We start from the raw sequence: 26,518 nt of genomic DNA on the forward strand, positions 1-26,518 counted from the left end.
TGTTCTTGAAAAAGCGTAGATATGTAATTTTTTTCAATTAATTTAGAGGGACTAGATCGATTAACAGTAAAATCAGTTGATTGAATTAAATATTGATTAAGGATTGAGTGGATAAAAATAACTAGAAAAAAATTTCAATATCTGAAACTTCAGTCAATTGATAAACCTCACACATATCGTTTGTTTTTTCGGCGTTGGTCCAAACCAAGACGTATTTATATAATCTATATTGCGTTCATAATCATATTCCAATTGTTTTGGCTAACTTAAAATTTTAACTTTTTTCAGATTTTCTTTCAGGTTTGATGCCGCGTTTACATACGAAGGAATTCTATATCATCCTTGGATTTTTGATATGTTATAGATTAAAACACAGGCTTTCAGATGGTTTGTACTTTGGTACATATTTCAATTGTGGTGGTACCTTGGCAAGGCTTCAAAGACCACCATGTTTTTACTATTTTTCAAATCTTGGCGGTGTTCGAAGTCAAATGGTACCGCATCCCTTGGTCGTACCATAAATCTAGAAATATTTTCGTGTTCCCCGGTTCAATTACTACCAGAAAGCGTTATCTTTGATTAATTTTAGCTTGGATTTTGGAATCGGGAGATATTAAGTTATAGGCTACTTTTCGCGTTTGGTTGAATTCAAAGAGCACTTTGATGATTTATAGAAATAAAACTAAATGTTCTTCGCAAACTATTATTAGCTTAATCTAGGCTCTACCACCCATTTGAAGAATAAAAAAGGTTGTAAGGTTATATTAGGTTTTATTACCTAGATATCGGCTGTCAAAATCGCTGGAATTGGGGGTGAAAAGTTTCCTTTCCCCATGTGAGGATTTTTCAATTATTCATATCTTAAAATCTAGATTGAATTTTAACTTGAAAACTTGGATTTCCCGATGAAATAGTCTATATTTCAACTGGTTAAAGTTTCATCAAAATCGGTGATGGTGCCGTCGGGACACTGCCTGATTTGACCTGAACTGACCCATGGGGAAATCAGGAAAGTTTTGAAATGAGTGTGAAATGTTAGGGAAGTTTAAAATGGTTGTGAAATGTTACTAGGGAAATTTAAAGTCAGGGAGTTTAACATTTTCTGCAATTGAAAATTGAAAAATGGCTTTTAGACAGTCAGGGAATTTCGAAACGAGAAGCTTTGTAGCAACCACAAAGCTTCTCGTATATTCGCGTGGTCATTTATCTTCTCACAAACCTTAATTTAAAAAAAAAACTTTTTAAAATTTTGTAACACAATTTAATAGAGTACTTTCTATTTAATTTCGTTTTGAAAACCATACAATCCTTATTGACGCGAAGAACTTAAGTCTAGACACCCTAGAGAGAAAACGAAAAGAATGAAATCAAACATAATGATATTCTTTACTGTGCAAAAATAAACAAAATAAGCTGAAGAAATAATTCAAGTAGCTTTGGGCCTTATTTTGATTCTTTTGGGAGAGGGATAGAGATAGGAAAATAATGCATTACTTCCCACGTTGAAGTATATCTCAGCTAATATAAGATTAACAATTGTAACCTTTGACCTTTCGTAAGTAAAATCTAGTTCCGTTCGGGAAGAAACTTTAAAAAGGTTAAAAAACAAAAACAGAAAGAAAATCCGTAATAAAAATATTATTTTGTTTCCCCAAAATCCTTGAACACCGATAACGAGAAAAGATGGTATTTGTGAATAATATTTTTTAGTCTTTGGTGTGTATTCGTTTCATATTAAAATGCAATATGGTGGATGCCTTATTTGACGTGATCTTTCGTCACTCCTAACATTAACTACGTTGCATTTTCGACTTGGACATTGAAAAAGGGATTTTGAGGAAAAACCAAAAAAATTGTAGATACTTTTTTAAGAGGGATAATAAAAACGTGTGCGTGACTTTGGGAAGAATTCGGAGATAAAATAGACCTAATACCAAACACGAGACTGATACCACGCCACGGGGATTATAAAGGGCTTTACTATATACAAAGGTGTACTTTGTAACAAATTAACGTCGAACTCGCTTTAATTAGTATTAGTTGAAGTGAAAGTTATACTGAAAACGAAGGTGTTTTTTCTTCAATGTTTTTACTATCTTAAACACTAACTAAGCTTTTATTTAAATTGCGTAGATCCAAAATCTTACAAAGACTACGTGCATGCATGCGTCTTCCTAATTTGTAAATGGTAATTACGTTGAAACCCTTTTATCCACTTGATTAACAAGTTGAAAGAAACTCCTGTTGAGACATTTCAGCTAGGAGTATTTTTACAGTCGGCCAGGAGGTAATTGTCCCTGTCGCAATTGATAACGACGATGCAATTGCGTTAAATTGCATCAACAGCTAGGATTAAGCGTCCTTCAAGTAGTTGAACCATGCATGCACGAAATTCGTCGTATCGTTTCCCACCGTAACGACCGACGTAAATAAATAAATCAAAGCTATATGGAAAACAATAAAAGGAAAAGGCTCTAAACTGTTGAGATTATGTTTGTTTGGTCGTATCCAACAACCGTGTACGAATATATCTCTTAATGCTCTTAGTTATACGATCGACGCTCTATTTCACAACAAAACAATATTTTCCCCCAGCAGTTAGAAGACTACTGGCGTTTATTCCTTTTTGCCAAAATTTAGAGCAAGGTCCCATTAACATAAACAACTCGTAACACATAAAAGAGAGAGGGCTCGGCTCGACTCATCCGGCCAAAGAAAATCCACCAAAACGAAAAGCCTAGGATAGGATCGGCTCTCTCTTCTTGAGTCCTTATAAAAAGAAATAGAAGAAATAGCTGGATCTAGCTCTCTTATAATTTATTGTACATTTTTTGCTTTTGCCTTCAAGGATGGAATTTTTTTAGTCTTTTCGGTGTAGCTTCGCCACCCCCTAGAGCCACGGATATGTCTTGGAATAACTAAGCCTAGGAGTGTGCTCTTCTTTAATGTACTTCGTAGTTTACACCTCACTTAGTTCCTCTGTAGCTTAGAACTTTTCTTGGTCAGTAAATTAGTAATCAATCTGCTTTAATGTTACATTATCTTTTAACTTGCAATTTCTCTCCGATTAAAATAGCCTATTTTTGAAGCATTGATCTGATGGTAATGCGTTAGAATACTGTAGTTTGTTTCTGGGAAATTAATGGAGATTAGATTATAGTGCAAACCGGGTTGATAAATGCTTTTCTTACTGCATCCTTACTATTTTATTATAATAGTAAGGGGTACCCATGGTTTTGGATCTTATTGTAAAGCCGTTCTCGTATCTTCACCATCGTAAATTTTCCAGCTTATTTCCGTTCATTTCCCGCGCTTTTATAACTCTCCATTCGCGAGATTCTCTATGAGGATATTGTACAGGGTGTTTCTGGTAAGTCTGCCATAAATTAAAATGTGCATTCTTAGTTTCAAAGTGAGTGAAAAGCGTCGAAGAACTTATGGTGCTCTACAACATTTAGTTTTTAGTTATGGAAATACGTGCTCCCAAACAGGGGTCAATCTACGTTTGGGAGTCCATGTTTCCTTGTAGACCTCATCATGTTCTGGGTGACACTTTGCACTCACTTTGACCTAAGGAACGCACCTTTTCATTTATGGCAGACTTATCAAAAACACTCTGTATAAGAATAGAGTAAAAAATATATATATATATAGTAGGTATAATCTTAGTATAATATACCTACTACTTGTAGAGTATATAAGAGCTAAAATCGTTCATTACGACTCTGGGGAAATAGAGAAAGATGTGCAGGCCATGAGAAGTCGGAGAGAAAAAAAGAAATAAAATAATATAATATTTAGTAGAATGGAGTTTGCTGCATGCTTGGGGTACAAAGAAGCAACGTTCTTTAGAGAAAAATATATTGTATCTTAATATTACGCCCTAAATACCTTTTATATTTATATTTATATTTATATTGTTCCTGGAAAATTCAGAAAATTTTAAAAGTCATAGAATTTTATATTGGTTTGGGAATTTTGTTTATAGTAGCACTAGCATATATTTATAAAGTTAGTCATTTTAAACAAACAACATTCTGATTTTTCTACAAAATTAAAATTGGTCAGAGAAAATTACTTTAGACATTCAGATATATTTGAAATGAAATATCTCCATTCAGGGGCAAACCCTGTATTTACATTTTTGTATGGAGTGACCTCTGACCTTAAATATCTCCAGTCGGAATGAATTCATCGCGGAGAAACAGCAGCGATAAGGGTCAATATTATATCTCTCTCTTACGAGTCATACCTTAGCCAATATTTGTAACAAACAGGGAAACCCTAGGCCTAGTGTTAGTTTTAATCCTATAAAGAAAGAAAGAACATGGTTACGCCAAAATATAATACATTTTATTCGTTAGTCCCATATTGCGCTCAGGTGTTACGGCAAAATTGGATTGGAGCCAACGGGAAGGTTGGGAAGATCTAAGGAGAGTGAGAGAGAGAGAGAGGAAAAAACATCCTTTAGCGTGTATTGTGGTGTAAAACGGGAAAACCATTTGAGCTATCGAGACTAGCCAGTCCCTCGGGTGTCTGTCTTCTTTATATAGTCTTTGGGAAGATGTTGAAAAGGACGCCTGGGGCTTATCGAGCAAAGGAAACCGACACGGAAATAAAAAATAGATAAAAATACTTTTGACTCATCACATAAGGCGATTTGTTATTAGTTTTTTGAGTAACGCCTAAATGTTGGCTTTTCCCTGGACACCGGTGCGCAGCGTGTGAAACACTTCTACAGGCGTTGTATTGAAAATGCATTAGGATGTTTGCCCCTGTAAGAGGGCTAGTACGCTATGTTTTATTTTTTAATTATTTTAAAATAGAGTTTGGTTTAATTTAAAGGGAATATCACCAGATTATTTTCCTGGATATTTTTAAATTAAGTTTTAATTGTTTCTTGTTAGTTTTATCTTAAATAGCTTGTCTGTTGACAACCAATAATATTTGCGAGGTTTTCAATTATAATTAATATTAATTATAAAACAGAAATTATGTGGGAACTTAACCATTAAAATAATGTTAATACAAATATTCCATCACGTAGTTAGGTCACTATTAAAACCTCATTTATTAATCAGTTTCTACGATACACGGAAAGCTGTTTCAGAACACGAAGGGGTCAAACGTAGCCTCGATTAAGCAATTAAATAACCCAATAAACCAGTTAAGTAGTGAATGACCCCTCGCCAAAGGTCCACTATTTGAATAGCGAAGATACAAAATCGAATATATATTTTATCGTGAAACCTTTTTTGCTGACTAAATTCCTGCAAGCAAACGTCGAGTTTTTGAAACGACGACTCTATCCGGCCGGCCTTATAACGCGGTTAGCTTTTATATCGGCCCTAGCTTTGCGCGAGCTAAAGTGACCCGCCCCCTTACGGTGCACGTTGGTGTCAATCAATGTGCGCGCGCGCGCCCTCTCCTTCCTTCCTTAGCTTCCCGCGCGAGGAATTCCCGCCAAAGAGAATCATATCCCCGGTCCACCATCACCATCACCACCACCACCATCAAGCCATCGTCGTCGTGTGTGTGTGCGTGTGCTGTAGGAAGATTGGAAGAAGCTGGGGGAAACAAAGTACCCTAGGAAGCTACCTAGTTCCGCCGCCGCCTCTGCTGCTGTTGGATAAGACGCGAAACGGAACAAGATAGAGAGAGCTAGCTAGTCAGCTCGTATTTTTGCAGAATCGAACAGCAACGACGACCGATAGATATGAGACGGAAAAATACCATGTCGCACTCTGTACTATACGGGTTATACGATAATAGAGTTTAAAAATCGCCTCCTCGCTGGCTTTTTAAAGGATTAAAGTTTCGCCGCTGGTTATTTATCAAGTTGTAAAGGCCTAAATCATCATGTTTCTCCACGGAAGTAGTAGCGTCGGCCCTAAACCTCCGGGCAAAAACTCCGGTGCCGGGTTCGCGTTGACCTTCCATTCGCTGCAAGCCACGTTACCCTTGCATCTATCGTTACCTTCGCACCAACAAGCGGCACATTCCCAGCAACAAGGTTCTTCGCATCATCATCAACAACACGCTTCGGCCTCGTCGTCGTCGCGCGACGCTTCCACCGCTAAAGGAACCAGTAAAACTCCGGCCACACCGAGTACACCGAGCGGATCCGATAGCGGACTCGGTTTAACAACCGAAATGGCCTATAAGAAAAAGAGACTTAAAAGAAATAGATTGTTGTGAGTATATTTATTGCCCCCCCCCAAGTGGTGGTGTATAGAAACGTTATTTTACTTGGCCATGTACCTACGAAGTTGTTGTACCGTCATTGCACGTCATTCTGTGGTATACGCTTACGTCATCCGTCCTATCCTTCAAAGGGACATTTCTTTTGGGTTAGAGGACTGGTAAATTTATTATACTGGTCTTTTTTGTGGTTCTTTGGAACATTTTTCTATAACTTCTTAAAGGGGGAGTGTTTCAGTTACGTTTCAGGTTATCCATTGGACAAGCATTTAAATATTTGTTAGGCCTAATCCTAAAATAAACAAGAAAAAGGGTTCGATATAACTTTTTTAAATTCATCGCGATTTCAAATTATAAATAATTGTCTTATGGAGTTTCACTGCCCCTTTACGGCGACAAAGATGGACGGGTATGAAATATTTTATATATCGCGGTCACTAAGCGAGCTTGACCCCTATTTCTTATTTTTTAAACCCCGACTTTCTCCTCCGCTCAGAGATTTGCTATTAATTTTGAACCCGAACGTGTAGCAGAATGCTTTTCTAGAATTTTTAGGGACGTCGGTTCTTTTTTTTTTATTTTCATTCCTAAAGCTTGAAAGGCGGGAAATTGCTAAGCGCGCAAGGGAAAACTCATTTTTCTCTTAAATTTTCTTTTTTTTTTTCACTGACAAGATTGACACTGAAAAATTACGTTATAAAATCACGCGCTAAATGATGGGTTAATAATAAAAGAAATTGATTTTTCTAGCTGATGATGTGATATCCTTTAAAATCCCTCTTCTTTTTAATTAACTCATTATTATTTTTATGATAATGAGATTATCGTCCTATCAAAGAAGTGAGTGATTTTACTAATTTTGAAGGCCGATAGATTACGATTTATAAGCTAAATCTCCTTGATGTTATGGTTTCCAATGTTTAAAATGAATAATAGTGAAATTGTATCAAACTTGGCACACTGAGGATTGAAAAAATAACTAAAAATAAGTGTGTCGAAAATCACACTGTCGTAGAAGCTGGTTCAAAGCTATTAAATTATCAGGTTTCGTGTGCTTTCTTCGTCGTTTGTTAAGAGACATTTTGTTTAATCTTGTAACCCTCATAGTTTTAACGCGATGAAAGAAGTGCCAAGAATGTCAGACCATCAGAAATCTTTATGATACTGAGAAACATTTGAAATGAATCCAAAAGTAAATTTTAAATGTAGGTAATTGCTTAAAACACCAGTGTTTGACACGTGGTTTTGTATTAGACCAGCAGCTATAGGAAGTAAGTCGGTTAGAATGTTTGCCTAACGCGACGCGTTTTGTGTGTGTGGTCTAGCCGCCTAAGAGGAAATACAGTTGGTTTTGACATTATTGATGGTAAAGTTTAAAAATTATGTTTCCAGTTGGGTATGGTGCAATGGTCGCTGCAATTCAACGCGGTTGTTGCTTTGCTTAACGTTTAGGTTATGGTTTTTGGGAACTTTTCAATTATCGACTTTATTTTTGCATAAATAATGAAGCTCTACAACTATTTCAATTTGTCCGTATAAGCGTTTGTTTCCTCATCATTTCCTCAGTTCTCCTTTGTATATCTTATGTCCAGGCCATGGCGGTATTTAATCATTTTTCTTGCCATAGATTGAATATACGGATAATTCTGATCTCGATGCATACGAAGAGATGCCTCGCGCGCTTTTTGATTATTGATGATGTTAGGTACAGATATATCGAATATCCGAATTTTCCTATACTATATATATATATATATATATATATATATATATATATATATATATATATATATATTCTCCACCATCAACGTGTATAAGCTTATTTCTCTTTAATTCTATACCGAAGTATCCGTTATATAACCCTTGATCAATGGCATCCTCCTAAGCCTCTTCATTTTGGTCAGTGTTAGAGCGTAGAGATGAAAGCGGATATCATGGATAAAGTATGTTAATCGAAGTAAAACCAAAGGTAGAAAGTGAACATTCTCATAAGTCTGATAAATAAATTAAGGGGGATGTTCTTTGGGAAATTGATTTTGAGTCGAAAATGTATAACTTCTATCTATCCAATTTTGCCACAAGGGACACTGTTTTCGAGTTAAGATTGCATCCAGAGTATTTTACAGATGGCCCCTTAAATTTAATTAAGAAACTGATTTAGACAATGATTATATATAATTTAATTAAGGGGTCATACACTGTAAAAAAAAATGTGGCGGAAACGCTCCTATAAAGGTATTTTCGACCCCCACCCCAGACGTACCATATAAGGTATGAATTCGCACCCTTCATATAGGGTATTAATGTGAACCCCTAGATAAGGGGCGTTTTTTTATACCATTGGGTAATTTTTCGCTCCTTAATAGGTACATATTAGTAACATAGTATTTGTCTTTGAAGCAACAGAAGGGAATAAATATGTACCCTTCTTGAGTGATTGGGGTATAAATAGACTCCATATATGGTGCTTTTCCGGACAACAACAATTTGAATTAGGGGTGCGAAAAAGCGCCCTTTCTCCATTTAGGGGTGCGTTTTCAGAACATTAGAGGTATTTTCTTGGATATCAAAAATTTGGCTCAGGGGTGCGAAAAAGCACCCTTTCTCCATTTAGGGGTGCGTTTTCAGACCATTAAAGGTATTTTCTTGGATATCAAAAATTCGAATTAGGGGTGCAAAAAGCGCCCTTTCTCCATTTATAGGTGCGTTTTCAGACCATTAAAGGTATTTTCCCGTACCTTAAAAATTTGACTCGGGGGTCCGAAAATATTATTTTTCTCCATTTTAAGGTGCATTTTATTACAATTAAAGGGGTTTAAAAGTTTGAGCAAGGAAATGTGATTATTTTCGACGAAATAGTTTTATAGCCATGAGGTATCTATTGTGATAATTCTTTAAAAGAACTTCAGTGTATAGTTAACTTTATCGGGGTCAATTAAGATTCGGACTAAAATACTTTAACACTTTGATTTATTTTTAAATTATTTATACTTCATTAATAAAAATTAAATTTTTATTGAACAAATAGCTACTTTAAAGCCTATAAATTAATTTCACACTACAATATAATTATTAGAACATTAAGCTTAAACCTGATAATCTAAATATTTAGTACTATGAAAAACTAAACACTTACCAGAAACTATTTCTTAAGAAACCAGATATTAAAAAACTAATGATATCTCACCCCTATATAAAAATTTAATTAATTTATACCATAATTAATCTTCTCTAGTCAAATCAAAAACAAAGATTTTTAACAATATTTTTAGAAAAAAATATTTGATTAAAGAAAGATGACTTTGTTACATTTGTACTAAAATTTCCACCACAGAAACAGATATTATAAACCGCTTGAATAGTTGGTCGACCTTTTTTGACTTAATAAAGATTATTCAGTCGAAGTCATCACGATTAATATAACCCTGCAATGAAAATATTATAGAACTGATTTAAAATTATCTTAAAATATCAAACCGCCGTTTTTAGACATTTTCAAACTCACATTTAAATTTAATCCTTTCCTGTTACAACACTCTAGAACATTACACAACAAGATTCCATTTTAAAGGCATGATGTTATGACTGCTATTTACTGTATTTTTCGTAAGCATTCCATGAAATTTTACATATCAGGTTCATACAAACCTGGACATGTCGGGGAAATAAATTTTTGACTAAAAACTGAGGGAAATTTTCAGTAAAATTCAAGCAACTTCGTGAGGCTAGAAGATTACTCCACTCTAAAATACATCCTGAAACTATTACTCAAAAAAAAACCTGTGGAGTTATTTGGTGGTGCCAGAGAAATATATGGGGAAAACCTGGATTTGTCAGGGAAAACGGGACTCCAAAAGTCTTATGGATGTACTTACAACTTACCTAAAACTTTATCATTTTTGACCAAATACCACAATTCTTTTCATTCACATCTTACGTGGAAAATACCTAAATTCATACCAACCTGGGTTTTAGCTGTTTCAAAATTTCACATCACTTAAGTTGTGATTCATGAACTAATCCATCAGTAATGATTTTTTGTAATGCTAAGTGTAAACGGAAAAGTTGCCTTCTGATGGCTGAAAATAGAGAATAAATTAAAATTAACTGGCCAAAGGCTTGCCTTACTTTAAAGGATGAGATCCGTTAGTCAGAACTTTAGTTTTTATGGCTCCTGATTCAAACAAGTCTGAAATTGGAAACATTTTTAAAATTCACACAGTTTATATTAATGTATTACACATAATTATTACCTTGGTTGGACTTGTGAGCGTAACTAATTTTCAAATGGACGTAGTCGCTTAAATGAGTGTCGCTAAGCCTAGTTTGAAATTTTTAGGGTTAAAAAAATATGGCACGCGACGCGCGCGAATTTATTTCACGATGGCGCGTGCGCACGTGACTTTCAAGTAAAAAATTCCTTTTGAGGTATAAATAAACACCCTCCACAACATAAAATATTTACAAATGGTACAAAAACACACCAACAGAGAACCCTGAGGCTTGTTTTGACACCCTATAGGGTTAGAATAAACACCTTAAGGTGTTTTTTTAAGAAAATACCTTTAAGGGTACAAATACACCACATCAAAATCCAATTTTTTTTTACAGTGTACCTAAAACTCTTATTAAATCATATCTCGAAAACAGTGTCCCTTTTGGTGCAAAATGTCATCTCCCAAAGAACATCCCCGGCCTTAATTTATGGTGCAATAGTATGTTTTACTTCAACTAATTGATGTCTTTAGATGCTTGTAATTATTTATCGCACCCCAGGCGGTTCCCTATGATGTCCGGAGGTAGTACCTATACCATACTTAATTAGAAAAGCTTCTAATATGCTAATTAGGCGTGAAGACTATACTTTTGCCCACTAAAACCAACACCGTCCGCGTTGTTATGTACTTATCATATTATCGTTACCAGTTGCTCTCTTATTTCTTATATAAACCTTCCCAAGGTTTAACGCTGTTGTTAAAGAGACACTCGAAACGTAATTGTAAGAATAACTTTCTTAAGCTCTCCGCTTCGTTTCGAGAAAACGTTCCTAAGCCTAAATACTATAAATAGGCTTAAGAAAGTATATAATTTGAGTCTGTTTTTGCGCGGGAGCGTTAATTAAGTATCCCTGAAATAATTTCTAGTTTAGTATAGCTGCAGGGACGGTATGCTAATTAAGTACTCGTGGTTGTTAATTAATATTTTTTTACGTATTAACTGGTTTCTTTTTTTTTCCTTCCATATTTCTTGCTATGATCCAACCCAATCTCAGATATCTCAATCAGAATTGCTTATATATATTTTAGCTCAGGGCCCGAAGAGATTTTTCAAAGAAAGATCCACGAGCAACCAATGAAATAAGCAGGGCTAATCATCTGGCGGGAAAATTATTCTGGCGCGCGAAACTTTCTCTCCCGCCAAATATAACCTTTAACCTTTAATTACTAGTCATTTATTCTAAAATCCATCCGTTCCATTATATGGGGGGGGGGGTGCAAAAGGAAGTACTGGGGGAATTAAGGAACCTAGTCCTGGATTGTGGAGTACCAATGATCTTCAAGCGTAGGTACATATAGCCACCCATAAGTTTATAAGATATGTTCCATAAGTATGACACTTAGTAATGCTAGAGGCAGCTCGAGCTAGTTCGAGAACGACAAGCGAGAATTGAAGTGCTATACACTCGGAGGTTAATTTTGCAGGACTTCCATCTAGGTCCTAATTAGTCTACATTACTAGGCCTTTGACAGCGCCTCACCAGGTGTCTTCGCTTTACTAGACTCTATGGCCCACGTCACTCACTTCATGACAAGCTCTAGTTTGTAACCAGTGACAGACTTATGGCCAACATATCTTATGAACTTAGAGAACTAAACCCACGGCCATTTCCGAGTTCGCGGTTTAAGTTGTTTCCGTACATACCACCTTCAGCGGCGCTCGAACTTTTAAAGAAAGTTCTTAACGAGCGTAGCTATAGTTAACCACGTACCTATACTTTGGTATTAAGTCACTTGGGAGTGAGTACATTAGACCCGGAAGGTCTTTTTCTATCATTGATCTTGAGTTCAAGATAATAAGGTTAAAGTTTCGAATTTTAAAAGTTTACTGGACTGGTTGAATGCCATGGGAGCAGGGAGACCAATTTTTTATTTTACTTCATTAGGAACCAGATCTTTTCCGAGGTTTTTATTTGATATAATCAAGTTTCCCAATTTCATCCCCTTTTTCTCTTTTTAACCTAAGATCTTTTGGCAGAGATTTTTATACTTCTTGCTGGGAAAGGAAAAGAATTCTATTGTAATTAATTCTTTTAAACGTATTATTTTTATCTCTCAATTATCTAGGCGTAGTAGATTTTTTTCTCGTCATTAAGTTGAATTGGGCATAGCTTTATAATTTTATTGGCTATGTTATATTCCACTAACTTTTAAAGTATACACTTAAAGATGCAATGAATTGTATAACTATAGACCAAATGGAAATACAGAACGGTTTAGTTATTATATAGTCGTAATGTTTCCTTTAGTTCTGCATTAAATTAACTACGGTTGGAGAATTTCCGTCTAAAATAACAGCCAAACTTTAGATTAATATTCTACATCTTTGGCTGTGGCCGGGACACAGAATCCATTGTATTGTTCGGTCCTACCATCTTCTATGGAACGCATGCAGTGTAGATACGGTAACTTGAATGTAATCAAATACCTCAACCATTCTGTATACAATATTTATCTAAACTTTTAAGTTGTTACAACTATAACTATCCATCCTTAAAATATTTAAATTAGACATTCAAGATGAAAGGACATACAGGCAAACGGAACGAGGAAATATATATATTCCCAAACCACTTTAAGTGTGTATTTGGTACTCGACTCCGGTGAAAGCGAGCGAGTAATTGGCTCCTTCATTTTGCTGCATTTAATCGCGCTTAATTACTCTTTAACCCCGGCCGACTAGCGCCCCTGGTCTGGCTACATCGTCTTTTGGGTCGGTGGTGGCAAATAACCCTTTTGCAAATACGATTTACATCGAAAAGGTGCAAGGGCCGCGGCATTCAATTCCAAACGCGTGAATGGATTGAGAGGAAATCGCGAGCTTTTGAAAAGAAACTGGCGCGAAAATCGCTTGGGTCTTCTTTTAAACATCATCGTCCAATCAAAAGGTGAATGAGATGGAGACTCAGGCCTCGAGCCATAAATTACACTTCACGCGCTTTTATCCCGCCTTTTTTTCTTTCTTTTTAATATTTCACCCGGGTTAATTAGCGATTCTGCTGAATAGAAATACTTCAAATGAATGATTTTCTATAGAAAAAACCTGTTAATACTTGGCCTAGCACAAACCAAAGTGAGACTTAAATAGAGTCAAGTCCTCAAACTCTGACTGCATGGACACTAAAATCATAACTGGAAAACAGTGTCCCTTGTGGCAAAATGGAGATAGATAGAAGCTACATTTTCGACTCAAAATCTATTTCTCAAAGAACATCCCCCTTAATTTATGGACGAATAAGCTCTAGTTTGAGGATATAACATCCTCGTTAAAGCGAAATTATGGCTATTAACAACTTACTTCCTACAATAAACTTCCGACTGTACACCATGCAAGTCAAATTTATAATCGAGTATAAATTTTAAAGTAAATTTTAATTTGGTGTTGATTTAAAGGTCGGGTCGGCGGGGAGAGTCGTATCGTCTATCAAAAGCGGATGAAGGGGAGCTCGCGATTCGAGAGGAATAAGCGATAACTCATTTTTTACCCTATCACCCCCGGCCGCCGGTGGCTGCATCCATCCACTCTTAACCCTTTTCCGTCGGTTTTGGGGACTTCTCTTTTAATATAAGGAAAGGATTAGGGGGATCCTTTTGAGAGCGCGCTGCCGAATCTTGCCCCTATTGTATTCCGTGGCCCCGTGTCGCGCGCCTTTTCCATCGGAACACGGGCTCCCTTCCTAGTTCCAGGGTATTCTTATAAGGTTTCGGTCTTCGGGTATCGATTGGCTTCTCCCCTTTTACTTCCTAGCATCTCCGAACTCGCTATCTCAAGGAAAACGAAGCCATTGCAGCGCTTAATACCATTTAAATACGGTGCCTACGGTACGCGGCTTATATTTCCTTATAAAGGTTCAAGTTGGTTGAATGGAAAATTCAGTCTCCGGGCTTTACAAAGCGTCGACCTAGAGAGCTAGAGCATGGAGCGGATTTAGAAGTTAGAGACGATGATTGTAAACAACTTCCCCCTACATCAATTAGGCCCACTTTAGAAATTAGTGTTTGTTTTTCTATAATAGCCGATTGCATATACCCTCCTTATTAATCCCGTATGACGTCAGTGGTGGGCGGAGCGGGATAGTTTGTAAAGAAAGCTTATACGTCACGGTGGGAAAATAATTTAGAGTTATCTTTGGAGTCTTACTTGTTACTCCTGTTCTATTAGAGATACATGGATGCCCTTTGAGTAGTTATAGTGGAATTTCTCCTCTTTTCAACGATACTAATTATTTGGGGTTACAATAATCAGGGACCGAGTAATTAAGGAAAATGTTCGTTAACATTCGCTACTCAGGATTAACCTGCTCGGCTTAATTGGGCTCAACTTTGGAGGCATATAACTCTGGTTCTATTAGAGATACGGCGATGTCCTTTGAATATGTTATAGTCCTATTTGTCCATTTTCCAATGAGACTCTGTACTTGGGGTTACAACAATTACCGCCTGAGTAATTTAGAAAAATGTTTATAAACTCGATAGCGTCTCAATCCGAATACTTATTGCACTTGTGCACTTTTGGTAGTGTTATAACATTGTATTTAAAAAGATACTTGGGACTCCTTTGAATACATGATAGCTTGCCTACTTCTTTTTCCAACGATACCTAGTGTGAAGGATTGCCAGTGAAGAATACAGACCCACGGTATACCCTGGATTGTCAAAAGTCAAAAAAACTGAAATGAATATTATTCCATGGAATTTTTGTAATGTTTCAGTGTACGAAAAATATCTCCCTTCTCCTTCTTTAACATTCTGACACAATGAATTACATTTTTTCCCCTTCTTCATTCCTTCCACTCACTCTTCAAAACGAAATTTTTCATTCTGGAACTGGGAATTTTTGACAATTTGGACACGTGGAATGTCAGCTTTTTTCTCTCTCTCTCATTCTCCTTACCTGTCTGTTCCGTTCGCGTCGTAAAAATTAATGAAGCACAATTTTGATAGGCTTAACACATTTAATATTTAGTATAAAGGCTATCATTAAATGATACGTCGCGAATAGGTTTTACTGAATTATTAGAGATGTTAAGAATCTCTGTTATACGCTTAAGAGCTATAGGTTCAATGTACCAGAAATACGTTTTAGCATAGCTTTCTCAAAATTGCCTAGAAGCCTACAACCGTTTTTGGAACACGGTAATTAAGTTCATCTAGAACTATCTAATTTCTAATAAGTAACCCTTGACCCGAAGGTTATTCAAGTTGCCTCTTCTTATGTCGAAAACCTTTTCGAACCATCTTTAGTTTAGAAGCGCGTGTACTTGAAACATTTAGCTCCAATTAAATCCTAAATCACAGACTGACACTTCTATTTTAGTGTTTTAGAGCGAGACTTAACCATATTCCGGGTGTATTACTATAGCTTCACGGCTAATTTGAGTATAGTAGACTCTCTAGAATGAAGTGTAGGTACTATTATTAAACTCATTAAAACTCGACTGCGACTAAAGCCGTCATATATTTGAATGTGCTCATTATAACAGAGCTTATATAGGGGGATTGAGATTGGCATAAATACCATTCCAAAACTAGATTCCATTTGGTGACTCCTATTCCAATTTAATTACAATTCCTTACAAAGGGATGTTGGAAATTATCCACGTGCATGCCTCGTTAATTTATATACCCTACCTTAAAAGTATACTTGTAGTTATTAATAAGTATGACAAAATATAGTAATTTAGAGTAATTACTATAGAGCAATAATTGGTCGCCGAATTCACGCTGTTCTGAAAGGTCTAGATCAGAAATTAAGGACAAAATGTTACATTTTCGACTCAAAATTGATTTCCCAAAGGACCATCCCCCTTATACTTAATTTCTGGCATATCTTACTTATACATATGGTGTTACTTTTAGTAACATAACGTTCAATAGAGAGATAATGTATTTGTGACTAAGGATACATTAATTTCAGGTTGGCCGTCTCTCTATAAACATTTTGGAAACGTATATATTTCAAATCTCTCTATACCTCTTTCTCTATCTCTCTCTGAAAATTTCAAGAATATTCTTGGGTTTAATTTCTATTTAACAAAAAAATTATCAAAATAGAGTCAAACAATATCAGGTATGAGTGCTGCTATCGTAGTGTCGGATGCACCATGGCAATAAATATAATATAGTGATATCACTATTGTCTTAATTGATCACTGCTTCATACACACGTCAATATTGTCTATCGATGCTTTGAAAAATACGTGCTTAAAATTAATTATTGATGCTTTGCTTTTGATGTTAATTAGTGTAGATTAAATTAAATTAAAAGAAATTTCGTTTTAGACAAAAAACAAAATGTTAATTTGCTATAAATTTATACTTAAAAATTTTAACTATCCAAATGTTAGAAACTTTAAATTTTTTTATACAACTTTTTTATTTTTATTAATTTTAATCTAATTAAGTCTTAAGCAGATTTTAGGACTGAATTTAATCCTTCGTCTTCTCCTTCGTAACGTTATACTTTAGCAGCATAGCCTCATTTTAATTCAACTCTTGGTAATTGGGTTATTTTAAATTTAAATTTATAATTAGCCTGTATGAGTTGAGTTTCTGAAACTGGAGATATGGCGGCGGTCTACTTTTAATTATATAGTCTTTGAGACGCTTGGAAGATATAAAATATCTTAATGAAAATACGGATATTCGGTTTTTGCAGTTTACGGTTTTAAAACTTACTCAAATATTACAAGGTGACCTAATTTGAAAATTATTAGATTTAGGTATATACTTTGAAACTTAGTTAAATAGAGGAAACTAGGTTAAAAATGGGGAAAATATATTTGCCTATTACTTTTAGTGAAGAACTTGTAGATCGATTTTCTAAAGGTCATGTGAAGTTCACGTGCGAAAATAATAGACCTTTTTCAAAATTCGTCTGCTATGATTCGGATAGTGGTATGTGGGCAAAAAAACCTTAGATAGGGTTTAAAATTTACCAGAAGTCCTTATTGTTTGAAGCCATATCTTAATTTATGTCTTTATTGTCCACATACTGTTCTATCAATGTACAGATCTTAAGACAAGAAAGTTTACCCGACCTTTGAAAAGGTTCTAATTAAATTAAACCAATCAATATAATTCGAAATTAATTAATTACTCCGCACCTGTTGCTCACGGATTTCTCAGAACTTATAAACAAAAATAAAAAACGCTACGCTACTACAAAGTTTTATTTAAAATTCTTTCCACGGATTTTAATATTAAAATAAATTTTCATATTGTTTTAAGCTTTTTTTTTCTTTCTTTGAAGGGTATCTCTTTTGTCTATCCTTAAATTTCCGTTTTTGCGGGTTCAAGTCGACAGCCGCTGTCCGCTAAAGCTTAAAGTTCTCGTCGAGCGCGAATAATCAAAATCGTTAGAGCGTGCGTACGTGCCAAGGCCCTCCTTAAGCCTCGCACCTCAAAAACTAAGTCAACGGCTCAGCGTATTTGTATTTTTGCGGTCATTTTTGCATTCAAGAGGGGGGATAGAAAACTCTTCTTTTTTTTAAGGCCCAAAGCGATAAACAGTTAGAATATGAAAATTGCCACCAACGACAACGACAACGTGACAACCCGCACGTTTTTTATTAGAATTACGCGCCCAAGTAAATGGCAATTTTTTATTCCGGTGAATTTTCTGTTAGAGAATAGATAAGGGAAAGTGTTTATTTAATAGTTCAGGTTTTAGGTCTATTCCATTTGAGGAAGGGAAATAAACAATACTACCACGTATATATCATTTCAGTCTCTCTAGGAAGGAAGGCTTTAAAAGAGATACGAATTATTATGTCAGGGTATGAGCAAGGGCAAATAGAGAAACTGGAAAGTAAGGCAGTAACTAAAATGACTTCGACCCAATTGGATTTTAGGAGAACTATACGAAAATAGTGCTTGGACACGACACTTACTGTTTTTACTGTCATAAACTAGTAAAATAGTAAAAAAAATAACTAATAGAAAGATTGTAATATAAACTAGTAACTATTTAAAAATATTGAAACTTCTTTAAAATTACTTACTAGTAAAGTTAACCTTCTTGTAAACGTAATTAAGCCTATTCCCTCGATAAAGATAGACCAGATGTGATGATGAACTTGGCTTGATATATTTGTTGTTATTTTTTCAGCTGCCGAGCACCGATTGCAAGTTTTGACTGCATGGAGGACGGCATGCTTTCAACGGACAGTTCGCTGACTCCGAACCCACCGAGTCGGCAACTGTCCCTGTGTTATCCGCAAGGAATCAAATATAAGTAAGTGCTCCTTCCTACCTTCCTATCCATCTAATTCAATCTTCGACTCACCGAATTGCATTACTCGCTGCCCATTTTCCTGAATCCGCTGAATCCTTCCTTACTTACTCCTTCGTCGCTTTTCTTTGTATATTTCTTCTTTTACCATTCGGAGCCGAAATAACCCTCATTACTTCAATCATTTACCTTAATTCGGCTCCGGAAGTTCTTAATGTCTAAGAAAAACAATTACTTTCATGAAATGTTCTTCATAACAGAACAAAATAAATGTTTTTATATGTTATTAATTTTTCTAATTTTTATTTTTTAATTCATTTTTATTATAAATATAATTTTTGTATTATTTTGTCAAAACATACCACGATATTTTTGATATTTTCATTTTTCAAAAAGAAACATTTTCGCCTCTTTTTTTCCCCGTATAGAAATTTAGGAAAGACTGGACTTAGGATATCTAGTTTAGGATTAGGTGAGTTTTGGACTATACATATTTTTTTTTGTTAATTTTTAATATTTTTGAAACTGTTTTTATTTTATTGGCTGGGAAAATTAATTGACTTTTAAATGAAGTCAGCTTTCTAGAAAATGTTTTAAAAATTCAATTAAATGTTTTTTTTTTACTAAAATTGAATTTATTTTTCTTGTGTGTGTTTAGGAACATGGGTTACGTTCGGTTCCCAAATATCAGAAGAGGTAAGTTCAATTTTGTTTAGTTAATTATTCATTATACAGAAATTAAATTTCACGAATCATTAAAAAAAAAAAGCTCGAATGCTTAAAAGAAGGTTTACAGTGAAATATGAAGTACAATTTAAATAAAACCACGTATCCAGATATAATATTAAAGATAATCCTACCAATTAAGTTTTTTAACCCTCTCCGTGAAGCAGACGACGTTTAAGATCTAGGGTAGATTAGCCAATCACAGCCCAGACACGTCATAATCTACTTTACAGTAACCATAATCCTTAAAAAAATCATTAATTTTGTAGTTTCGGATAATCATTATTCTAATTTAAAAATAATATGCATTATGTTCTTTGACTCGGAAGGAATAATAATAATATTCTAGAATAGCGCTTTCCTTTGAACATGCTTTGAAGAACTTCAGCTCTTAAAAAACGCTTACGATTAAAAAGCGGGCAGTGGCATTTACGAAACACAATTAATAATGATCCCCTTATTTTTTGCATGGGGACATTTTTTTTATTTTTTATTATTTTCAATTTTAAGCTGCTTTATTCTTTATTCAGCATCTTTGCCAATTTCTTTTTTTACTCAGTGACCAATCACCTTTTAGCTTTCTAAGCCCCTGACGGCTATACTTCCGTTTTTCACTCGAACGGCGGCTGTATGCAGTCTTTACTGTCATACTTCATCATAGAAGGGGGGGGCATTTTTCTTTCCTTTTTTAACCCTTTACGACTAAAAATAAGCCTTGGTCGTACGATACCACGTTCGCCGCTCGCGTCCTAAGGCAAAGAATGGTTCCAGAGACACACACAAGTAATAAGGCAAAATATAAATAAGAATTCCCCATAGGAAAAGCTGTTTGGGGGAAATATAAAAAGATTCCCAACCGTCTTATCTAAAACTATACAGTATATTGTTGCGGCCGGTGTTTGGAAATAAGGACTATCTTATATGGTCTAAAAAGTAGGCCTATATAACAGAGTGGACAATAACCCAAGGGACAAGTCACGCCATGAGGTGTTCGACAAATGTTTCGTATTCCCTAATCGACTATCTATCAATTGTTCCCCAAAGTTACTTGAAATTAGTCAAAAGCTTCACTCAAAATATATTAATAAATCCACGCAGCCAAGTCTTAGGTCAAAGTTCATAGTGGAAATTAATATTTTCCAAGTGAATTACTACAGTAATTTCGCTCTAGTTTCCTCCAAAGTCACTTGATGTCTGACAATTAAATGCGTCCAAGTTTTATATAGGCAAAAGTTAGTCCTAGAAATTAATATTTCCGAAACGATTTAAAACAGTCAGTTCGCTCGAATTGTACCTTAATTTATGAGAAATAATTCAAAACGTTTCACGCAATTAAACTCAGCCTAATCTTAAATCGAAGTTAGCCGTAGAAATTAATGTTTTAAGTGATTTACCCCTCGATGTCAGTGGAATAAAATTGTAGGTATAAGATGCATCTTGAAAACGTACCGCGTACTTCTAAAAAAACAACCCTTTGGTTTTGAAGATACTTAGCTTTCGTTTTCATATATGGAGAGCTATACATTTCTGTACTTTTCGTTTCTCTTACTACCCCGGGGCAATTTCTTGTTTGTTCCGTGTATAAAAATCCCAAATACGAACGCGAGTTATACCTATGGTTGAATACACCTTCGGGCGTGTAGTTGAGGTTTCTGCTTTGTTTGTTTATTTGTCTCCTTTTTATCGGCGATGACTTATATAGGACAAATATTGGCGTGACATTGTAAAAATATGAAATATCGAAGTTCTTATATAGGGACGTGCTATAAGGGTCTATCCCTTGAATGATGACCCTGGAAAAACACAAGAGAATTGGCGGACACATTTGGCTTACTCTTTATAAAAATGTTAAGCGCGATTAAGTGTTTTTTTTGTGTTTTGCCCTATTCCATATTTACATATCGTTAAGTTCAAAATGAGACAACAAATACAGTTTCATATTGCGCCTTTTTAGTAGGCCTGTGCGAGTCCAGTTTTTTGGGCTTCGAGTCGAGTCTCGAGTCCTAAAAAAAGCTCTTATAGAATCTCGAGTCGAGTCTTTTAAGTGGTATCGAGTCCTCGAGGCCTAAAGTCAGCTTCAAAACTGCGTCTCAAGCCCAGTGTCGAGTCCTGATAAATTATACCAAGTCCCAGTCGAGTCCTAATAAATTATTTCATGTCAACATCAAGGCTAAATATTTTCATATCTTTTATTTTTTACTCTTAATTTGTTCAAATTTCACAGCTTGGATATAAAAAGTAACAAACGTCAATAAACATGTTCTAGCTGACGTCAAACTTTTGTCCAATCAGCTGTCTTCTCTAAAATCTAAATCGGTAAAACCCCACTAGATACCGCGCTCTACTTGAAATTCCGAGTCACCGAGTTCTGGCGAAATACATTGATAAAGGATGAGCGTGAGGAAATTTGTTTTTGTGCTAGAGGGTAGGCAACTCCCTATCTCCGAAGGCAGCTTATTCGTTATATACTTTGTTGCAGCTTCGGTTGTCAGCACGGGAAAGCTAGACCACTATGTAATGTAGATTTGTGAGAGACGAAAGAAGAATAAATTCTTTATCCATAGTAAATATTTTTGGACTTGATATGGTGTTAAGCCTCGGTTCGAGTCCTCCTCGAGTCCAGTAGTGAGGATTTTTGAGGACTCGAAATTATTCTCAAGTCCTAAAACTTTGATTTTCAAGTCTCGAGTCGAGTACTCGACTCGAGACTCGATCGAGTACTCGCCTTTGATCTAGTACTCGCACAGGCCTGCTTTTTAGCCACATCGTATGATGAACATCTAGGATGCGATCGTGGGGGTACTCACTCACGTTTTCCGTTCGTATCACACTATTATAATTCTAACAGAAGTAAAAAAGTGTTAATTTTAAAACAGTTAAAGGTAGCGCATCGAGGGGCTATTCACTCAAATTTTCTGTACGCCTGTTAAGTACGGTACGGTGTGGCTACTATTACGAGCCCTTGGGTCGTCTTGTTTCTTCTTCTCCACTTCAGTTTAGTAAATGACGTCATAAGTGATGGGAAACAGAGTATATTAGAAAAGAAAAGACACGAGCTCCTTTCATCCGTACCATTAATCCAGCAGCAGGCTTCTGATCAAATTTATATTTACATTTCTAGCAAATACGTAAAATAACCAACAAACAATATAGAAGAATGTCTATGTTTATTTATTTATTATATCCAAGAATCTATCTTTTTTTTATTTTATATTTATTCTTAGCCAATTTTCAAAATCCTTGCCCCTTCCATTTTCCAATAAAAATTCGATCTCCGGGAATTGGATCTGTTCCGCTTCTTTTTTTTTTCGTTCTGTTTTCTATTTTCGCGCGCGTTTTTCCAGCACTCACGTGCGGAGATGGGCTACAGCAGTAGCATCCTCGCCTTCCCTTGAAACTTCTACAGTTTCTTCAAATCTGTTTGGCGCGAGATTAAGCTCGTTCGATTTCTCGCGGGAATTGACGGGGGGATAACGGGAGGGGGAAAGGGTTTAGGGGATTGGGGGATTGGTAGGCTTTATCTCAAGAATGTGTAGGTTTTGAATTTCAGTATGTTACAGAGAGAATGGTAAAAAAGAGGAGTTAGGAAAAAGTTACTTTTTTGGTTTTTTCGTTTCTATGGAATAGACTCTTTTCAAAGGGGGTAGAGGATTGTAGAATCGGCGATTGAAAAGGGTTAAGACGTAACGTGGACGCAAAGACGTTAGAGTGGGCCTTAAAGTGACCAGTCTGCAACAAAGTTTGTTTGAAATAAGGTCTTTGAATTCACCCCCCGACTTTTGAATCTATTGGTCTATTCTACAGCATCAAAATGAAGTTTTAGACTTTCTAGAATAAAGGAGACATCTCAGTTTGAGCTTGTCAGTTCTTCATTAACTTGACTGATAACATTGCACTAAAGTTAAGGCTTTCTACCCCCTACTTCCGTTGATATAATTCTCTCTGTATTCACTCGTCCTTAACCCTATATTGCTATGGCCACTCAAAATGCTATAGCGTGTCCTGTGGGACAGATTTTGACCGGCCTTGGATGCGATAGACAAAGACGATTGTGTAATAAAATTGGTTGCCCATAAATTGTCCCTAGTTTTATTAGCGGTTGAAAGATCCCCATCCATCCTTCATTGATTGAAAAATACGGCATATACACTCTCCAATCAGTCTAGCGTATAAAACAATCCAGTGAGACTCCAGATTCCGAGTCCTTGAGCTTACCATATTTGTATTTGTAAAGAAATGAATGCAAAGATACCTCAATCAAATAAATTTATTCGTGACATCGGAATGTTACGGTCGTTTAAACCGTATCCAATATTTTAATCAATTTTTGTTTTTCTCTTACCTGAATTGTTGGCATCTGATTTTTTGACAAATCAAATTATTTCCGCTACTTTTCCAGACGGCCGAAGAAATCCTAACAGCTGCCTATGAAAGCGGAATCACCGTTTTTGACACGGCTGATGTGTACGCCGGTGGAAAGTAAGTTTCATTTTTTGGTTTCTTTCCAATTCAAATTTCTGCAACTACCACCTTTTTTTAATTAATTACTTGTACGGATTGTCGTGTCTGTATAATTTTGACATTTGAATAATTAAATTATATCCTTTTATTTTTAGGGCAGAAATGGTATTAGGTAACGTCCTAAAAAAGAAGGGCTGGAGGTAAGTTATTTTGTCAATTTTATATCCTTACCTTATAGTCTGCTACTACGAACTTTATCGTGATGTCACACATTGGTTTTCGCAACCATATTGAAAGTCGTCAGCTCAGACCATACCATTTAGAATACCAATATTGACGTGACGTTCCCGTAGCTCCTCCTCCCTCGGTACCACTCTATAGGGGAGGGGATAAGAAAACTGAGCATGCGCAAATAACTATTAAACCTAAGCGTGAAAGGGGAATATTGAAAATTAGGGCCTGTATTTTTTTCAATGGTATATCAAGGTCACTTTCAAGAAACTAATTAGTTTTATAGTGATTATGCTAATTACTTCTTTGCTGGTCCTCTTTAGGGGTTAAAAGTCCTTTGAAAAATTCTTATTTCTTATTTACGAAAGCAATATTTTTACTAAATTGAATTATGAATATTTAATTATTTTTCTCTTTAACAGGAGATCAAGTTACATCGTAAACACGAAGCTATTTTGGGGAAAGTAAGTGATTTTTCCCTTAATTTTGAATTCCCTTTTAACCTTTGTATATAGCGCGGTACTTGTTGTTCTAAATGTAGTTTTCTTTATTATTTAGACATTTTAGAAGGTAGAGAAATGTGTTCTTTCTTAATTAAAACATAAAAAGAGTAAAAAAAGTAAAAAAAATAAAAAATAAAAACATTCCGTTTACGTGGGACTTGAGACTATAGCGAGTACTATAACCGAATTTGTAGGTCCAATTTTATTCCATTTTTTATATCATACCATACCACATACCATTAAATCGTCATCGATAGCTTGAAGTTGAGTTCACCATCATAGAATGATAAATTAAAGAAATTTCATAATTAAATAATTTAATCATGTTTATTATTAATGATCATAACTTACGTTTTATTGTAAATTAAAGCGAGAGAAGTCTGATGTTGGGTTTTGTGGGTAACCACATAAGTTTATAAGATATGTTCTCCATAAGTTTGTTAATCTCTGGTTACAAACTGGAGCTTGTCATGAAGTGAGTGAAGTAGGTCATAGATTCGAGGTAAAGCGACATACGCCTGGTGAGGCGCTGTTTGTCAAAGGCTTAGTAATGCGGACTAAATAGGACCTAGATGGAATGGTCCTGCAAAATTAATTTACCGAGTGTAGGACTTCAATTCTCGCTTGTCGTTCGCGAATTAGCTCGAGCTGTAAGTCTCTGACATTACGAAGTCATACTTACTGAATATATCTTATAAACTTATGGTAACACCTAAAGAATAGAATAATCGTAACAAAATTACAGTAATCGCATCTTAAATCGATTAATCGATTCGGTTCATTTGTATTTATTATCGAATAATCGCTGTAATATTCGCCTCGCTTTAAGTTGTACTACATATAGTCAAATGAAACGTAAGTTATGAGGCGATCGTCGCGTAATCGATACCAAATCGTTTCCACAATCAATCAATTAAATCAATCGATTTTCACGTATCAATTATTTTCGATAACATTTGCGTATATTTTCTGTGACTATAGCAAACCCGATTCAGAGCGGGGCCTTTCGAGAAAACACATAATAGAAGGCAAGTTTTGGTAAATGGCGATTATATTTGATCCAAACCTCGCGAAAACCAAAAAATAAATAAAATAAAACCAATCTGTGTGAGCTATCAGTCAGTCAGTCAGTGTTGGTCTATTAATTTAGGCATGACTCTATCCGTAAAGTTAGTAACGGTTCACAATTAGAGAGAATTAAAAAAAAAAAGATTTTTTTCGTGGAACCGTTTATTAATATCTCTTTTACAATTAATTAAACTTGCACGTGCTTTAAACATTAATTAACGCTTTATTCGCACTCATCCTCATTATAGAAAAACAAAATGTGTTTTAGTGATTTGACGCACGTTACTTTTTTTTTAACTTAATGATATGATAATTAATATTTTTCTCGATTTTTAATTATATTATTTTGGCTGATTTGGCCGAATGAATTGTCAGGGTGTTAACGTTAATTTATCGACAGGTCTTCAAGCTTCGTTGGAAAGGCTACAGCTCAGTTATGTCGATATCGTTTTTGCCAATAAAGCGGATCCAATGTGCCCTATGGAAGGTACGTGTATTTATATATCCCCTTCATTGTCATGTCAAGAATGAATAATCGAGAATGACCCTTCCCTCGCGCTGACCGGGGGTCATGGGTCATAGAAACGTGGGTGAACAGGGAATTTACTGATTTGCAGCTAAAAATTATACATTGCTGATCTTAAAGACTCACACTCTTCCTTATTCATTCTTGTTTTTTTTTTGTAGAATTATATCGTAATCGGTTGACTATTTTTATCGTTATTGAATTTTTATTAAATTTTTCTAATTATTTTTTAATTTATCTAATTATTTTTATTTAATTTTTTTAATTTTTCTAATTATTTTGATTTTTTTTA

The 26,518-nt window shown here is 35.3% G+C and overlaps 1 protein-coding gene and 1 long non-coding RNA gene across 9 annotated transcripts in view; one reads left to right on the forward strand and one right to left on the reverse strand.

Moving 5' to 3' along the window:
- Positions 1-26,518, forward strand: part of Hk (potassium voltage-gated channel subfamily A regulatory beta subunit hyperkinetic) — a 63,866-nt gene that overhangs the window by 26,575 nt on the left and 10,773 nt on the right. For 4 of the 8 annotated variants that reach the window (XM_089866237.1, XM_089866236.1, XM_089866235.1 and 1 more), the window contains exons 4-11: positions 18,589-18,714; positions 19,140-19,183; positions 19,370-19,407; positions 23,837-23,916; positions 24,054-24,098; positions 24,552-24,593; positions 25,614-25,660; positions 26,101-26,187. In XM_089866237.1, coding sequence (XP_089722363.1) covers positions 18,589-18,714; positions 19,140-19,183; positions 19,370-19,407; positions 23,837-23,916; positions 24,054-24,098; positions 24,552-24,593; positions 25,614-25,660; positions 26,101-26,187 — 509 coding nt within the window. Of the gene's footprint in view, positions 1-5,222; positions 6,195-18,588; positions 18,715-19,139; positions 19,184-19,369; positions 19,408-23,836; positions 23,917-24,053; positions 24,099-24,551; positions 24,594-25,613; positions 25,661-26,100; positions 26,188-26,518 lie in introns of those variants that run through there. The other 4 variants (XM_089866232.1, XM_089866233.1, XM_089866234.1 and 1 more) reach the window with 3 other exon arrangements.
- Positions 8,969-10,817, reverse strand: LOC149702413 (uncharacterized). Its single transcript, XR_016381732.1, has 4 exons — positions 10,455-10,817; positions 10,166-10,390; positions 9,707-9,849; positions 8,969-9,626 (listed from the first exon to the last, which is right to left on the reverse strand). It is a non-coding gene; the product is annotated as an uncharacterized LOC149702413 (long non-coding RNA).

Source organism: Phalangium opilio, unplaced genomic scaffold (assembly GCF_054372755.1).
Source record: "Phalangium opilio isolate 3A_F unplaced genomic scaffold, DU_Popi_V2 ptg000017l_1, whole genome shotgun sequence".
In the NCBI taxonomy this organism is placed as follows: domain Eukaryota; kingdom Metazoa; phylum Arthropoda; class Arachnida; order Opiliones; family Phalangiidae; genus Phalangium; species Phalangium opilio.